Source organism: Mytilus trossulus, chromosome 2 (genome assembly GCF_036588685.1).
Source record: "Mytilus trossulus isolate FHL-02 chromosome 2, PNRI_Mtr1.1.1.hap1, whole genome shotgun sequence".
NCBI lineage: Eukaryota > Metazoa > Mollusca > Bivalvia > Mytilida > Mytilidae > Mytilus > Mytilus trossulus.
The window spans coordinates 48,936,766-48,950,872 of NC_086374.1; the positions used below are offsets into that span (position 1 = coordinate 48,936,766).

The 14,107-nt window shown below is 32.3% G+C and overlaps 1 protein-coding gene across 1 annotated transcript; it reads right to left on the bottom strand.

Annotated features, from left to right (window-relative positions):
- Nucleotides 1-1,069: 1,069 nt before the first annotated feature.
- Nucleotides 1,070-11,525, bottom strand: LOC134705197 (glycerophosphocholine cholinephosphodiesterase ENPP6-like). The gene is made up of 7 exons (XM_063563956.1): nt 11,313-11,525; nt 9,007-9,158; nt 6,739-6,904; nt 5,997-6,292; nt 4,835-4,978; nt 1,969-2,077; nt 1,070-1,374 (listed from the first exon to the last, which is right to left on the bottom strand). Exons 1-7 carry the CDS (start codon nt 11,503-11,505, stop codon nt 1,244-1,246), a joined length of 1,191 nt encoding a protein of 396 aa, XP_063420026.1. The 5' UTR covers nt 11,506-11,525; the 3' UTR covers nt 1,070-1,243.
- Nucleotides 11,526-14,107: the final 2,582 nt, after the last annotated feature.

Here is a 14,107-nt window from a genome sequence, read left to right on the forward strand (position 1 = left end):
CAAAAATATAATGTCATGCAAGCATCTATAAAACAAGTGACTGAGTAACACAAACCCTACCAAATTCCAGGGATAATGGCAACAAATGTGTATCATGATATGTACAAAAATGGTGATCAGTCTCATTAGGTGGTGTCGTAATAGTGAAAGGAAAATAGAATAGGTCATCTGTGAAGCATCTATTCCAGAAGAGAGAACTGACACCTAAATCATAATGTCGTTGTCAGTGATTATTTCAACTTGACACTATTAATCCTTGGTTTATTAGCTTTTTTGTAAGCAGAAACACACTGTCAGGGAAATCATGTTGAGAAACACAAGCTCATGAGTATTGTATCTATGTTTATGTGTATGTTGGTGTTTGTTTTTGTAGCAGTTCAGTGTTTCTGTTGTTCCTTTGTTTTCCTCTTATATAGGTGTCCATCAAAAAAACTTGTAAAAGTGATTGATTGTTAAAAAAACACGATGGTGATCTGATCACCATAAAATCTAACCTGTAAACCACTTTTTAATAACAAGATTTGAGTTGCACATCCTTTTCAAAAATATCACAATCCTGTGAAGTTTATTGCAAAATTGTGTTGTGTGCATGGAAATGGATGGTCTTTTTTGTCTTCTGGGTTGGTACAATGAAGCAGTTTAATCAAAATAAACATATTCATAATTTCAACAATACTTGGGCTACTCTCATCCTTGGTAATTTGAATAATGTATGATATGTAATAAAATATCTGTTTTTATGCCCCACTTACGATAGTAGAGGGGCATTATGTTTTCTGGTCTGTGGGTTCGTTCATCCATCCGTTTGACCAATATTCTTTTTATTGAAGTTGAATTCCAATCAACTTGAAACTTATTACACATATTCCCTATGATACGATCTTTCTAATTTTAATGCTTAATTAGAGTTTTGACCCAATTGAATAGAAAATAATAGTGCGAGTGGGACATCCTTGTACTATTGGCACAATCTTGTTTTAAAAGAGATAAAAAAAAATCAGTAACCATTTGGTGAGACATTTTTTAGCAGAAGATTACAATTCTTATTTAGAAGTTTGTTTGGCCATGATGTTCTTGATATTCACCCGTAACAATATCGCATTCATATACATGTATTTGTTAAATTTCAATTACAAAATACAATTTTAAGATGTACAAAATTTCAGTTTCTGAAATAGAAAGTATACATGCATTGCCAACTATTTAGTTTATAACTTCATAATTGTTTTCAAATTATATAAGATCATTTGAATATATCCTTAACCCTTGACCAGTCACCCTTATGTGGAAGAGGTTGTATTTGTAGTGCTTTGCACATCACTTGATAAATATCAACTGCCCGGACAGGTCCAGTCTTGTAATTCTTCTTAAAATCTGAAAAAAATATAAATAATGGCAATTACAATATGTTGTTCCCTGAGGACTTCCCTCTAGAAAATGTTCAAGTATTTTTTACAGACGTTGTTTGTAATTTGTACCAAAAATGTTTTCCATTATATTTAAATAATCTTTTTAATAAAACTTTTTTTTCAAGAATTATCATGGATATACACTCTGTATTAGTTTGCTCCCTTTCTCAATTTCATTAAATTCAGATTGTTTCCATTGCTCGGTTAGATATGTTTCCCGCTCATGCAACAAACGTTTTAATGTACTTGTCTCTCTCCATTTTTGTAATGCTTAAGACTCGTTAAGGTGGGAAATTATGTAGTGAATACATCAATGAAACAACGAGGCAACTAAATCGTATAATACAATAAGATCAGAAAAGACTTAAGCGACACAAGTTCTTTAACAAAAGGAAAATAAAAATGAGGTAATGTGGAATGATTGTCATTGGAACAACTTTCTCTATAGACCAACACAATTATACAAAGTAAAGATAATTCTCAAGAGAAAAAACATTTTACGTATAAGGGTATACACTATAAGTCTCTGTATCGACAGCTCATTTATTAATTTTCTTACCCGGACCCATCGCTAGAAAAATTCCGTGCATATCTTCCTCTGCATTGTCGTATCCATGATGCCCCTTTGCAGACCCTTTCATGTATTTGTCAATTGAGGACCCATCAGGCTGAAATAGATATGTATTAAGCTTTATCAAAACTTAGTATGCCCAAACTAGTTTGTGTTCTTATATATTACTTCTAGATTTAGATAAAACTGGCACATAAAATTAAAATATAAATCTAATACTAGTACACTAAAATTATTGCACAATTATGGTACAATAGTTTTTGAGATTTCTAGTACTCAAAGAGATGCTAGTACGAAAAGGGAAAATAAGCAATCGTTGCATTATATAAAGTAGCTTCCTATTTATAAAACATATAATGTTACTCTTGTAGTTTATAACAGCAAGTCACCTCATAGTTCTTTATTATAGATTTATTTAGAGGGATCTTGCTCTGTTCTTAACGTTGAGGAATGTCTGAGATTCCCATAACACTTGCGTTTGATTTAGTTTTCAAAGAAATATGTGCAACGGGAAAAAGAGGTATCTAGAATGTTAAAAGTAATGGAAAAAAGTAAAAACACAAGAATACCGAACTCCGAGGAAAATTCAAAAAGGAAAATCAAAAATCAAAAGGTAAAATCAAAAGTCCAAACACATCAAACGAATGGACAACAATGGAATTACAAAAAGGTTGTTATATTTTGTTCACTGTCTTCGTTAGATTATAATGTTTGAACATCAATTACTTTTATTGTGGGATTAATTTTTCATACTGTTCTATACATGTAGTGTATTTCACAAGAACTACAAAAACTGAAACCTCCTTTATTTAGTGTTTCTAGGTAATTCATATTCTATCGATAGCTTAAGTTTTTCAGGTTAATAGTTATCAAAGGTACCAGGATTATAAATTAAGACGCCAGACGCGCGTTTCGTCTACACAAGACTTATCGGTGACGCTCAAATCAAAATAGTTAAAACGCCAAACAAGAATGAGGTTGAAGAGTATTGAGGACCCAAAATTCCCAAAAGTTGTGCCAAAAACCGCTCATGTAATCTATTCATTGGATAAATAAATCCTTAGGTTTTTTTTCGAAAAATTCAAATTTTAGTAAAAGGAAGTTTAAAAAAATGACCATATAATTGATATTATACTGCAATCAGCTATTTTACTATACAGATAAAGCTATATGTATAAACGTTAGCTTTATACGTCAATGACCTCAACTAACCTATAAGCCCCGCCTCCTTACCGGAACTACTGTATTTCATCAGCTCATAGGGAAATACCCCCAAAATGGTACCCCAAGAGGGAAATTCCAAACACTTTATTTAACAATTTTTGCTACATATTTTTTTTCATTTTTTTTTTTTCGATTTCAGTTTAAAAACACTATACGTATAGTGTCTTGAAATATGAAATATATTTGTATTCGGCACGAAACGGGAAAATGCTCGGTAGAACCTCGCATTTTCCCGTTTCTAAGCTTCATACAAATAAATTTCATATTTTAAGACACTATACGTATATTGTCGAATTCATGTCAACACCGAAGTGTTTACAACTGGGCTGGTGATACCCTCGGGGACGAAACGTCCACCAGCAGTGGCATCGGCCCAATTGTGTGAATAGTTATCAAAGGTATGAGGATTATAATTTAATACGCCAGACGAGCATTTCGTCATAGAAGACCCATCAGTGACGCTCAGATCAAAATAGTTAAAAAGCCAAACAAGAACAAAGTTGAAGAGCATTAAGGACCCAAAATTCCAAAAAGTTGTGCCAAATACGGCTATGGTAATCTATTCCTGGGATAAGAAAATCCTTTGTTTTTTTTTCGAAAAATTCAAAGTTTAGTAACAGGAAATTTATAAAAATGACCATATAATTGATATTCATGTCAACGCCGAAGTGCTGACTACTGGGCTGGTGATACACTCGGGGACTAAACGTCCACCAGCAGTGGCATCGGCCAAATTGTGTAAATAGTTGTCAAAGGTACCAGGGTTATACTTTAATACGCCAGACGCGCGTTTCGTCTACATCAGACTCATCAGTGACGCTCAGATCAAAATAGTCAAATAGCTAAACAAGGTTGAAGAGCATTGAGGACCCGAAATTCCAAAAAAGGTGTGCCAAATACGACTACGGTAATCTATTCATGGGAAAAGAAAATCTAAGATATTTAGTCTCTTTCTAAACATAATATGCCTTTATTTCATAAAAGAGAGGGGGCGAAAGATATCCGAGAGACAGTCAAACTCTTAAATCGAAAACAGCTGACAACGTCATGGCTTAAAAATAAAAAGACGAACAAACAAGTATTAGTACAAAAGACACAACATAGAAAATTTAAAAGTCAGCAACACGAACCCAATCTTGTATCCATCTTATGACTATTTTTTACATCATTTTTCAACTGATATTTATAGTTTTTTCTTATGTTGTACTGTTACACCACTATCCCAGGTTAGTGTAGGGTTAAGATCTCACGTACATATTTAAACCCGCCACACTATTTATGTGCCTGTCCCAGGTCAGGAACATGTAGTTAAGTGGTTGTCGTTGGTTCGTGCATGTTTGTCATAATTGTTTTTCGTAAACTGTTTCTCAATTGATTTGTTTCAATTTTTTCATGTCGGAACCTTTTTAGCTGACCATTCGCTATAGAATTTTCTCATTGTTGAAGTCCTTACGGTTGCCTATAATTGCTTACATCAACTTCATTTGAACTTTTAAATTGGCGGATAGTTGTTTCATTGGCAGCCATACCACATCTCCTTACTTTTTTTTTTATTAAAAACATTTAATGAAACTTTGATAATGATGACGAGGATGATTAGAGGAAGTGACACGATTTTTGATAAACTTACTGTTAAAATGTACCATCCAAGATCAGCCACAACCATTATTGGTGCTATCAGTTTATTATTTCTGTAGCGCCATCGGTCTGGTAAAGATTCTTTCTTAAACACTTTGATATGATGTTTCCCCATGCTTGTTAGACCGGTGTAAACCTGTAAAAATAATCATATATTTCTAAATGTAGCACTTGTATTTGTTTTGGCTGCAGTAGTATATCGAGTGCATGGTATGAAATACTGTTTTATTTGCTGATGATAATTAAGGTTATTCCTTTACCAACTATAATAGAGGCAACATATACCAATGCTATATTCAAACTCATAACCGGTTGAACTTGATGTTATATTCAAACTCTTAACCGGTTGAACTTGATGTTATATTCAAACTCATAACGGGTTCAACTTGTTGTTCAGTGGTTGTCGTTTGTTTCTCGTTTAAAAATTTTAATACAGATTAGACAGTCACTGTTGGTTTTCCTGTTTGAATAGGTTTGAGCTAGTCAACTTTACCAATTACAGACAAATTTAAGAGACGACAATTAGAATTAAAAGAAAACAGGAAACAAGCAGAGAGTAAAGCATACCATCAAATAAGAATGGTACAAAACATATTTCCACTAAGTCTGTATCAAATTAACAAAAGAGGGTATAATTGTCAATGAAACATCTATAAGTCATTTTGTGTTATCATTTGAATGAAAATATGTGACATTCACCGATACTGTGCCTATTATATTTTTAAGAGATTAAGATTATTACACAATGTTGAATGCTGCACCCCTATTTTTGACATTTTTACCTATTATGTCTGTTTTGTTCACATATCATTGTCAATAAAATGCAACTTTTTTCTGATCGTCATACAAGTGAAATGTTTATTTAGCTATAAAACAGGGCCAAGCATTATCAAAGAGAGATTACAGTATTCACATGTGTATTTGGTGATAACATTCTACTGACGAACTCGTCAAGTGTTGTCTCATATGTATAGAAATTAATGTGTATACTGCCTTAATCATAAGCGTTCGTATACACCTGACAGTATCGTTTTGTGACTTTGCAAGTTTAAAGCTACAATTTTTAGATGAAGTATTTAGCAAGTATAAATTCTTTTGAGTTTTTAACCAACCACCGTAATCACAACATTAATAAAAAAAATAAAAAAAATCACCTTTTCCAGTTTTCCTTCTCTTGGCCATATGCTACAAACCGCACCTTTGTCCTCAACAGCTATGACATCCATACTACCAATATGTTCTGATATATCAATAGTTCGAGATTCCGAAATTTCTGTCATGCCATGGTCAGAAAAAATAACTATATTAGTGTTCTTTTCTAGGTCATTCGTTTTAAGCAATAGCAGCATTTCTTTGATAACATCATCCGTTTGTTTCACAATGTCAAACACTTCCTTAGAATTTGGACCAAAGCTATGTCCCCATCTGTCAACAGCATTCAAATATACTCCTGTAAAAATAAAACAAAATTTTTAATTAAAATGTATGATCCAATAACAGAAACAATTCAATTTTCTCTGATTTTGTTTCACACGATTTTAACACGTGGTTTTCCATAAGCTAATGTTGTTTATGGTTTGATCTAATGAACGCCATTCTTAATATATGTTATCTTTATTTTCTGATAAATAAATGAATAGTTAAATAATTCTGAGAAACGACACTTAAATCTAAAAACAGAGAGTGAAATTACAAAAGGAAACACCACTAGCACATGTAGCATTAAATACACAAGGCGTATGGATATTAATTTGGATAGGAAACTGTTAAAAAGATCTGTTGAAAAGTACTTTATCATTATATATGCAATTTAATGCCAGCTATGCTTATAAGGATTTCAAAAAGACTCTTTGCTAGTTAAAATACAAATATTTGTTTGTTGTTTAAAATGCTTACCGGCAAAATCAATCCTGTCTGTTTTTAATAAGTCTACAGCTTTCTTTAAATTTGTGAACGTCTGTGGAACCATCGGCCATTCATTCATTTTATCACAAAAGGTAGATGTCATGTTGTATACAGGGACATGACACCCAGGCCATTCAAACATGTATGTTCTTTTTTCCTGAAAATATTTATTACACACAGTTGTTCTGAATAATTTTACCATTTAGACCAGAAGACATCCAATGTAGGTTTTTTTCAATATTTTTATGCATGTATATATATTCCTATTCAAAAAGTGAAAGGGTGCAGGAATAAAATATTTCATCCCATAAGCATGGGAATGGAATATTCAATGGAATAAAATAATTTCTGAAAATTCAGCTTTTTCATTCTGTTTCTGATAAAACGTCGCACTCATAAGTTAGACAATTGTGTGAATGATCGACCAAAGTCCGTTTTCTGAGACAAAGAGGTTGTGAAATTTATATCATCCCTTCACAATGAGTATGATGTTGTTCCTGCGGACAAAGTCTTAGATAATATTGTCTTTCTGTGTAAATCGTACTACTACGAGTGTCTTGTATAAGAATTAGGAAAACATACGCATACACATACCACATACAAAACCATTATTATTTAACAAGGGTGAGATTTTGGCAAATCCTTCATGACTTCAATGAATATAACACTGAACAACAAATCGGAGGACTTAGCTTGTTAGAATAAGTTACCTAAGCTTCACAAAATTCCATACAAGTAACGATACATTTCTGGCTCATCTACATGTTCGACTAAAGAATTGTCCATAAGATTGACAAAAATTCTATCCGCAGGGAAAGAGGGTCTTCATGAAGACTGTGAATATGTTTACTCGCGTAGTGGTATTAACCATATGTGGATTCTAAAAAACTCTTAAGAAATTCTTGATAATTTTAAATCTCGAACTTTTGTCTGAAATTAGTTCTATCAAAACCTTTGATGCATGTTTTTGTGATTGAAGGCATAAATATAATTATGAGTTTACATCGTACAATTCATAAGCATTATATCCTTGATAAGGTTTTCTTCTTCTTCTATAGGGAAAAACATTGTATCTTCACCGGTGCTATAATAGTCCAGTCAAACTAAGATTTAACCTTAAACTAATTGCAACAGAAAATGTTTTAGTTCTAATCTACAGCATTATGCCCTTTATCTGCACAAAAAAAAGTCCCGTGAAATCTAATTTGAGGACAACTCAAAATCAGCATTTTCAATTTCCTATGGAAATTAACATTGGAAGAAGAGATAACTCTTGTAAAAATGAGGGTTTTTTTGTCAGTTTTTGGTTGTTTTTCTTAAAATTTATGTAAAGTATGCTACTTTGATGGGGTTATAAGTTTGTATTTGACTAAAATATATAATCTTCTGCTCATGAAATGTTCAAAACCGAAGTGTTATGGGTAGTTTTATTTTTTTCGTGCCATTTTCATTGAAGAAATTGCAAATTTGGAGTTTTGTAACCATTTTGAAAAAATAATGTGAAAATTTGGTATTGTATATATCTGTATATTATATTTTTTCAGCAACTTACTTATCTAAAGAAACTTTAAACCACAAAAAGAAGAATACTTGCTTAATAATTTTTATTAAATTTGAGAGTCTTTACCTTGACATGTTGAAAAATTCAATAAATGGTCAACTGATGAATTATGAAATCTAGATTATAGCTTGATAAAATATATGAAAACACCTTTAGAGATGTTTGTTATTCTCTAAAGATCCCTAAAAAATCAATAATCAATACATTCTGATGAATAGAAGCGGTAAAGTTATAATTTTGTATCAATTTTTATTGATATTTCTGCTTTTTTTGCAAGAGTTATTTCCCTTTTCAATGCAATTCTCCATAGGAATTTCAAATGGTGATTTTTTTTAGTCTTTCTCATTTTAGATTTCATGGGACTTTTTTCTGTGTATATTTGGGGTATAATGCTAAAGATTAAAACTTAAAAATCTTCTGTTGCAATTACTTTCGGGTTGGGGTCAAATTTATAATAGATTGACTGGACTATTAACTGTCCTGAATTTGCAATGTGGTGCACACTTTTATTCCATGTTGGAGGGCTGACTGTGGCTCTGATCGGCCACCGCAATACAAATGAATATATATTGATATGATCTCTTTGTTGATATCACACAAAAGAACTTTCACAATGTTGCATTTCTGAGTTACTATTCGAGATTGAATAGATGAATAGAAATTGATTATCGAGCTTCACTTGTAACCAAATTTCTTACTTGTTTAACTGCAGATATCCACAAAGGTTCAGCACCTTCAAACCAGTGGGATTGGTTTGATTCTAAATTTACCATCTTGTATTCAAAACTGCTCTGCTTTTCCTCATGGTACATACAATTACCAACAAACCCATGATCTTCGGCGTGTAATCCTGGAAAATAAAAGCTAGATCAAATGGTTTTAATTAAAAAAAACTTTGTTTCAATAGACCACTTTCGAGTTTGTCTGGTTCCGGAAAAAACTCGCCAATTATGCACGCCTTCATGACGTCATTTACCAGATAGAGGTGATCGCCTGAATCCCTGTAAGTACTTAATCACACAATGCCCTAACGACAACAGTGTTAAAAGTTAATTATGAGAAGATAATTCAATTTGACGAATTATTCGTGCAATATATCTTTATAGTTTTCCAACCACTCGCTCAACATTGGAACGGAAGTGACGGTGCCCCTTAACGCACGAACGATGTTCAGTAAAACCGAAGTTTTTGACGGAAATGCATCGAACTCGAAAGTTGTCGATTTCAAAACTTTCAGATGAAATTAAAACTGTCTGTTATTGAATCCCTCTTGGAACGTTTTTGTTATTGTGATTTGTTGTTGATTTGTAATCTCATTGGTGTATAATATATACCTACTTGTCTATTCCGCAAGTTTCAGAATTTCTGACGCCAAATCATATCAAAACTTTAGAAAAAAAAATATCAAGTTGAAAATAACACACAGAAATCTGTTTTTTTTTAAATTTTGCCATCTGAATAGGGACTTTCCGTTTGGGATTTTACTCGGAGCTCCGTAATTTAGTGATTTCACTTTTCAAAACAAATCGGAATATTTCATCTGTCCAATTACAAATTTGCCGTTTCTATGAAGCAACATTCCAGCAGCACCGGCACATAAAGCATAAACTACCAGTTGATATGATATTCTAAAGATTGTGTTTATCATTTTATCATTCGTAGAGGGTTGCTGCTTTTAAAAAAATGCTGTTGAACCAAGGATTTTAATATGGTCAACTTGAAGTCATCACTTCGATAGTTCTACGGACAAGTTGGTTGATCGTTATGGGCTATATGTGAACAAGATGACCAATGATATGATCCAATTGCAATGACCATAATCCAGTCTTCTTTTCCGCGATTGTAGCTTACTGAATGTGTACCTATCTCGAGTAAAACAACTACAGGCATTTCACTTCGGACAAACACTTACATAATGTGTAAATAAACTCATCATAGATACCAGGATTAAAATCTTATATTTACGCCAGACGCGCGTTTCGTCTACATAAGGCTCATCAGTTACGCTTGAATCAAAAAATGTATAAACAGACAAATAAAGTACGAAGTTGAAGAGCACTGAGGACCAAAAATTCCTAGAAGTTTTGCCAAATACAGCTAACGTTATATATTCCTGAGGTACACAAATTTTGTTAACCGTTAATTTTCAATAATGAACATATCAATGATAACTCAAGACAACACAGAAGTGTTGACTACTGGGCTGGTGATACCCTCGGGAAAATAAATCTCCACCAGCGAGTGCCTAACCACGAATGATTACAATTATTTTACACATTATTTGAATATATCAAGGTGTCATGCATTGAGTTAAAGGCGACATAAGTCTACCGCTATTAAAAGAACGGTTTTCAAAATATATCATGCATAATCATCCTTAAAATATGTTCTATAGAAATAACGTTAATGAGGTTCATTCCGCCAGTAGTATAAATCAATTCTGTCTCGCAATCTTCAATTATATATAATCTTTTTGATACAAATTACACAACTAAACCACATGCTGAAATCGACGCTTCATAATTTTTTTGGTCATCGTCAAGAATTTGTTGACCGATACGATGTGTCTCAACTCACTAGCGACATGTTTTCGCAGTCTTATCTATCTAAGTACTAGCATATACAGTTGTTTGATAATTTTTTACTGATTATGTAAAATTATGATTTCGACAACTGCATGCGGATTCACATGACGAGTGATGTACGGATAGCAGGAAAGGCTTAACCTATTGACTCACCAGTTCACGCTCCTGCGTGTTCAAGTGATTCCATCCGTTTTTGTCTTGCTATTCGGAATGAACCATCCTTGTTGAATGCCGTACATTGACCTTTAATGGTTTTACTTTTACAATTGTGACTTGGATGGAGAGTTGTCTCATTACCACATCCTCTTTTGTCTATATAACTATATGACAGGTAGATACCTAAACAGTACATCCTTTACTTCGTAAAGATTTGAATTAACTTACTGTATATTCTAAACATAAGTAAAACTTCAAATTACCTGTCATTAAAGAATAAAAATTAGGAAATGACAAAGTTGGAAAATCAGGAATCATGTAATCTGCCTTAACTCCGTGTTCAAACAGCCGAGAAAATCCTGGTAATTGTAAGCCAGGTTTATCAAAGTAATCCCATCGAAATCCATCTATTAAAAGAACTAATAACTTTTTGTTCTCCACAATTTGACTTGTCATACTTTGTCTGGCACCCTTGTATTTTGTTTTGCTTGAAAAAAAGTATAATGAGTATTTTAATAATATCAAAATTTGACGTTTATATTCAATACAGACATGTTTTTATTTAATAAATTTGCATCTATACAATATTTACAATTGAAATAAAAGTCAAGTATTAAATATACACTAATGTGACTTTATAAAGTTAATATGTTTGTCTAGCAACTTCATACGGGTACACATTTGTTCCAGAGCCTGTCTCATTTTGTACCATGGCTTCCTTGAGTTCAATATTTTGAAGTTAGTTAACTTTCAAAGTACTTTAATACGTTATTTGTTAACATTTTTTGTAAATGAACTCATCATAGATATTAAGATTAAAAGTTTGCACGTCATATGTGTAGCATATGGTCTACATCAATAACACGAAATGTCAGCAGTAATAATAAAGATTTCGAAGGACAAGATTTGTAAAAGTCAGATTTTGAAGTAAAAACGTTCTTGCAATATTAACCTTTTAAACATTGTATTGCAGTTGCATGTATCCTTTTGCACTTTATTCTTATGTGTTTCGGCATGCACAATTTCACTTATTGTTCGTGATATCCTCGTGCATTTATATAGACCTGTTTTCTTATTTTATATTATTTATAACTTTACTGATAATTCAAAGTTTCTAGTATTTTTACATATATGCACTAGATGAAAAATATCCATCCAAAACTGTACAATTAATGTTTGTAAACTTTCTAAATGGATAAAAAAAAAGCAATTACAAAATTAAAAAATAAGAATAATAAAAATAAAAGAACATTACCATAGGTATTCAGTTTAAATTCAAACTGATAAGCGTCCGCAAGTTGACCCCTTGATCTTGTAAAATTTATCAGTTACCAAGAAACAGATAGCTCTTACCATGAACCAATTAACGTATTTCGTATTCAAACATTCATCGTTTAAAACAATGTCATTCTTTTTGTCACAATATGTTAAAATGTACAAACTAAATTAGAAATCGAACTTCTTCGAAAATTAAAGAATAAACTTGTTGGATGTTGATCACAAAAGGCTTCAAATGAAGCTCCATTTATCTAACACAAGACATAATACATCGAAGTATTCAAATTACATACTAATTCTATATTTTCTCTCTTCCATAATTGTTTTTCGGTATTCCTTTAACTTTTAGTATAAATCAGATTGTTCGTTTTAGTCTAGTGGTGTCTAGTTGGTAGGTTATTCAATCATTTTACTTGTATGAATTTAGTAATACACACGGTTTTACATTTGCATTTATAAGAAGACAGGTCTTCATATATAAAACCAGGGTTTTTGTAGTAACGACAGATTGTGTGTGAAACAACTTTTATCAAATATGTTTAAGGTATTTAAAAGTATGGGGTACTTTTCTATCCCATATTCATGTATTTGGTTTTTACTAAATTATAATCCTGGTACCTTTGATAACTATTATGTTATATTTGTTATTCTCATCGGATTTTGTTTAATGCTTAGTCCGTTTCTGTGTGTGTTACTTTTTAATGTTGTGTCGTTGTTCTCCTGTTATATTTAATGCGTTTCCCTTAGTTTAAGTTTGTTACCCAAATTTTGTTTTTGTCTATAGATTTACGAGTTTTGAACAGCGGTATACTACTGTTGCCTTTATTTAAAACCTAGTTTGGGTTACAATAAAAAATCAAAGCGCGAAAGCGCTGTAAAGGCAGTTAATTACAGGTTGTGTGTATTTCTAGTCCAGTTATATCATAATCTTCCATAGAACAGAGGTGGTTTGTAGAATTTAAGATTTAGTGTTCTTTTGTACCTAGTTCACCTATATCTATAGTCTACTGAAATGCATTTTTAGCCATGGCCTTGTCAGTTTGCTTTAAATTTATGAGTTTGACTGTCCCTTTGGTGTCTTTCGTCCCTCTTCTTTAGACATAAAAGAACTTTTCCTTTTCAATATAAATAGACTATTTTTAATTATTGATTGTATACGCATATTCTATGACTCCCATAAAAAATAGTTCACAAAGATTGACTAGTCTCTGTACTGTGTGTATAGCAAGAACATCAAGTAAAATGTAACATAATGGTAAATGTACATAGAAACATGTCAACTTTTTTGATGACCATACCTGCCAACTGTCAGTATTTGCAGAGTATTTCCCCCATCGAGCTCCAGGCTCCGAAATGGAAATTTTGTAAGAGCAATTTTGTCGACTATTTAAAGAAAACAATTAATTCAACAATGGCTATAAGCGTGTTAATGCAAGAAGAAGCCAAAAACCACATTAGAATATATTTGAAGGGAATCCATGACAATCGCCCCATTAGCAAATAGCCCCACTTTTTCACTAACTCGCCCCACTTTAAAAAAAACTGCCCCAACCTGGATTACCAAATCGCCCCACTTGTGAACTGTGATAAATCCTGTTAATGTTACTCCTGCCAACTCGTCCCACCTAATAGAAAACGATAATATCTAGATAAATATATTATTAACCAGGAAGAATTTAGTAATGCCAACTCGCCCCACTTATGTAAAAAGATGTTATACCGTTGTATATAAGTTAAATTCTGTTAATATTACTCCTACTCGGTGAAATCTAGATAAATA